Source organism: Echinops telfairi, unplaced genomic scaffold (assembly GCF_000313985.2).
Source record: "Echinops telfairi isolate 266 unplaced genomic scaffold, ASM31398v2 ScPeMD7_31;HRSCAF=116, whole genome shotgun sequence".
NCBI classification, from domain to species: Eukaryota; Metazoa; Chordata; class Mammalia; order Afrosoricida; family Tenrecidae; genus Echinops; species Echinops telfairi.
The window spans coordinates 5,958,539-5,962,657 of record NW_022103928.1 but is presented as its reverse complement, the minus strand read 5'-3'; the positions used below and the strand labels follow the sequence as shown (position 1 = coordinate 5,962,657).

Here is a 4,119-nt window from a genome sequence, read left to right as displayed (position 1 = left end):
CGACCAGACCAATCTTTCTCCTGCAGAGCAGCTGGTTGGTTTGAACCACTGACCTTTTTGGTTAGCAATCCAACATTTAATTCATTGCACAACACCCTGATTAGAATGGTAAAAATTAAAATGACTGACCATACCACGTGGTGGTCAGGTCATGAAGGAACTAAAAAGCTCCTGCACTGTTATTAGAGGGAAAGTTGAATGGTAAGATTTGACAGTGAAATATGAGATCTACCAGATGACTCTGGCATTGACCTGTCAACACAAAGAATTGTACACAAATCTTTCGTAACAGCTTTATTTATAAGAGTCAAACACTGGAAACCACCCAAATGTATATGTCCATAAACAGGTAAACGGAGAAATCCATTCAATGAGACCACTCTGCAGCACTCAAACAAACCTAAGTCCTCTTGATGAATGGATGAATTTCAAAATAATTACTCTTGGTAGAATAAGGCTGACAAGAAAGAGTATATGCATTACACGATTCAACTTAGGTCAAACTCTAGAAAATGCAACTAAAGCTTATGACAGGAAGGAGATCAGTGTCTCCCTGGGCAGAGGGTGAGTCTGTCATCTTGACTGTGGTCATGGCTGCACTTGGGATACACAGTCTAAACACTTAGCCAATGCGAGCATGTGAAGTACATTCTAAGTCAAGCATATCCCAGTAAATCCTTACAAATGTTAATGGATTCCACATTCTAGAGATTCTGTCAGAACTATAATTTTCATATTTTACATATTAATTGCTTTGGTAGATACTTTGTTTTATCTTGGTAAAAATAATTTAGATTTTTGTTTTGAAAGCTGCAACAAGTGAAGCAAAAGGTACAAGCATTAGCTGACCAAAAACAATATGGTAATACTAAAATAAGGAGAGAAAAAATGAGGAATTCTAGTTCACAGCTGAAACCAAATCAGATATTAATTCTTGACAATGAGTAAGACCAAAACTCACTGCTGCCATGTCAATTCCAACTCAAAGTGCCCCAACAGGACAGACAGAGTAGAACTGCTCCACCGGGTTTCCCAGGCTGTACATCATTATAGGCAGACAGCCTCATCTTCCTCCTAAGGAGCAGCCAGTATGTAGGCTCTAACCATGTTAGCAGCTGGATGATTAGCCCACAGGGCCACAGAACGCTTTGGAGTCAGTGAGCTGGGGTCTGCTGGTTGTCTCTGTCCTGGGCACTGCTGGGGGTTGCAGCACCAGAGCTTTCGAGCTGAGAAACCTGCACTGTGGTTCTCAGTTGTTCTCCAAGCTCCTCTATCAGAGGGGCGTGAGAAGGAGCCGGTGACTTCTCTTGAGAATTCTCCAACATCAGGAGGCCCAGGCCTCTGCAAAGCCCACTTTCATCGGACAGCAAGGCACTGCCTCCTTCAAGAAGGGGATGCTGCAAAGAATCCCCTGTCGTGGGTTGATTCTCTTGGCACTCATCTAGGTCTGACTCGGAGTCTTGGCTTCCAGAGGATGAGGTACTGGTACTGTCTGATTCCTCTGAATCACTTGCGTCCGAATCACTGGAGCAAGCTGCCTGCTGCCTGGAGATGGAGCCAGCTGCTGCTAATACAGCTTCTTCCTCCTGGACAAGAAGCGCCGCCTGCTCCAGTTCTTCCAGTTCTAATCCCAGCTCAGCCTTTGTAAGGGATTCCTTCTTTAAGGCTTCTGCAAGAGCTGCCAATTTTCTGGACCTTGGAAAAAATGAATGCATATATTTTTAATGTTAGGACTATTCATTCAATGGCCTGAGGACAGCACTGTTTTGCTGCTAGGCCTTGTAAGCAGTGGGGGCAGACAATGACTGAATTACATGCTTTGGTTGGGAGTGCCTGTTAACAGGACTAATTGTGATAGCCTTCCGGTTGGGTATAAAATGAAATAATGAGTCTGCTCACTACCAGCAAGAAGGGGGCGCATCCTTGGGACACTGCATCTGGTTTTGTTTTGTGTTTTTAATCGTTTTATTAAGGGCTCATACAACTCATCACAGTCCATACATACATCACTTGTGTAAAGCACATTTGTACTTTCATTGCCCTCATCATTCTCAAAACATTTCCTCTCCACTTAAACCCCCGGCATCAGGTCCTCATTTTTACCCCTCCCTCCCAGCGCCCCCCTCCCTCACGAACCCTTGATAATATATAAATTATTATTTTGTCATATCTTGTCCTGTCTGACGTCTCCCTTCACCCACTTTTCGGTTGTTCATCCCCCAGGGAGGATGAAACATGTAGTTCCTTATCATCGGTTCCCCCTTTATAACCCACCCTCCCTTTACCCTCCCAGTACCACCACTCACACCACCGATCCTGAAGGGATCATACACCCTGGATCCCCTGTGTTTCCAGTTCCTATCTATAGCAGTGTACATCCTCTAGTCTAGCCAGACTTGCAAGGTAGAATTGGGATCATGATAGTGGGTGGGGGGCAGGAGGGGTAGGAAGCATTTAGGAACTAGAGGAAAGTTGTATTTTTCATCGTTGCTACATGGCACCCTAACTGGCTCGTCTCCTCCCCAAGACCCTTCTGTAAGGGGATGTCCAGTGGCCTACAAATGGGCTTTGGGTCTCCACTCCGCACTCCCCACCTCACTCACTATGATAAGATTTTTTTGTTCTGATGATGCCTGATACCTGATCCCTTCGACACCTCATGATTGCACAGGTTGGTGTGCTGCTTCCATGTGAGCTTTGTTGCTTCTGAGCTAGATGGCCGTTTACCTTCACGCCTTTAAGTCCCCAGACGCTATATCTTTTGATAGCCGGGCACCATCAGCTTTCTTCACGCGGGACACTGCATCTGGTTTGTCTCTGTCTACCTGACTGTTGGTTCATGGGACTTGAGTGGCAGTCTGTTACAAGGTGTGACTTTACTGGCTTCCCTAGTCTTGTGCATGGGGTGGATCCTCCAGACGGACTTCTGAAGTTTGGATTTGAGACCTGCCAGCAGCCATCCCAATAGGGGTATTTTCCTTAACACTTGGTGAGCTCTGTGAGATGCCCCCACAAACAGCAGACCCCTAAGACAGGAGATAATTCACTAAGAGTAGGCCTGGTGGTTGCTATCAGGATGTGGTGCAGCATTTTGGAAAAGTTGTACATTTGGGGCATCTTTAAATTCCATTTTCTTGGGACTAGTATTAATTTTTCTGAAAGACATTATTTTTGCATTGCCTTAAACAATAACAAGATTAAGTTAAATCTATACCTTCCCTGCTACACTAGGACAGATTCCAAATGAATCAAGGTACAAATGTGAACAAGAAAGCCATTTAAGTCCTACCAGCTACCACTGGAGAACTCCTTTCTGAGCCTACAATGAGGAATGTCCTCTTCCCGACAAAGACTGAAAATCCAGAAGCCACCAGTTAAACGATGGATCAGTCCAATGAACTAAAATCAACTGTGGGCTATTGTGGGGCAGAGACTCGGAGTCAGAGAAGTCAAGTGACAAATATAAAACTGTTAAAAATATTTGCAACTTGCATCACAGGCCAAGGCTTCCTTCCTAAAACAGACAATAACAACCAAGCAGAAAAGCAAGCCAATTGCCACAAAAGGAAACACAAAAAACGAATTGTACCTCCATGAAAAGATACTTGACTTCAGTCAAATGAGAGAGATGCAAATTAAAAATCATACCGCTCAAGTAGTTTTCATCTATGAGGTTGTTAAGAAAACACACATTTGATAACTCTTTTATACCTTGGAGATGAAACAGATCCACCCCACATAAGGGAGGATGTGTCAGTACTTTCCCAACTGGAAATGTATGTACCCCCACAGCATCAGCATAAGTCAGAATCATCTCAAAAGCACTGGTGAGCACATACGCTTGCTACATGATACATGTCCCAGCTTATTTACAAAGGCATTGTTTTAATGCCAGCAAGTGGAAACAGCCAAGTGCTTATCAGTAATGAATGGTGTATTTACACAAAGGAGTACTTTACAGTTAGACAAAGAATTTCTAAAAGCCCTGGTAGCACAGTGGCTACACAGTAGGCTGCTAACTGCAAGGTCAGAAGTTTGAAACCACCAGCTGTTCAGAGGGGTGGGGAAAGACAGGGCTTTCTAATCCCATAAAGAGTTTCCCAGTCTTGGAAACTCACA

General features: G+C 44.1%; 1 protein-coding gene across 2 annotated transcripts in view; it reads right to left on the bottom strand.

Moving 5' to 3' along the window:
- Positions 1 to 281: 281 nt before the first annotated feature.
- Positions 282 to 4,119, bottom strand: part of SHQ1 (SHQ1, H/ACA ribonucleoprotein assembly factor) — a 146,153-nt gene continuing 142,315 nt past the window's right edge. For both annotated transcript variants that reach the window (XM_004702562.2, XM_045289892.1), the window contains one exon: positions 282 to 1,695. In XM_004702562.2, the coding sequence (XP_004702619.1) occupies positions 1,155 to 1,695 (541 nt within the window). In that variant the 3' untranslated portion in view covers positions 282 to 1,154. The remainder of the gene's footprint in view (positions 1,696 to 4,119) is intronic.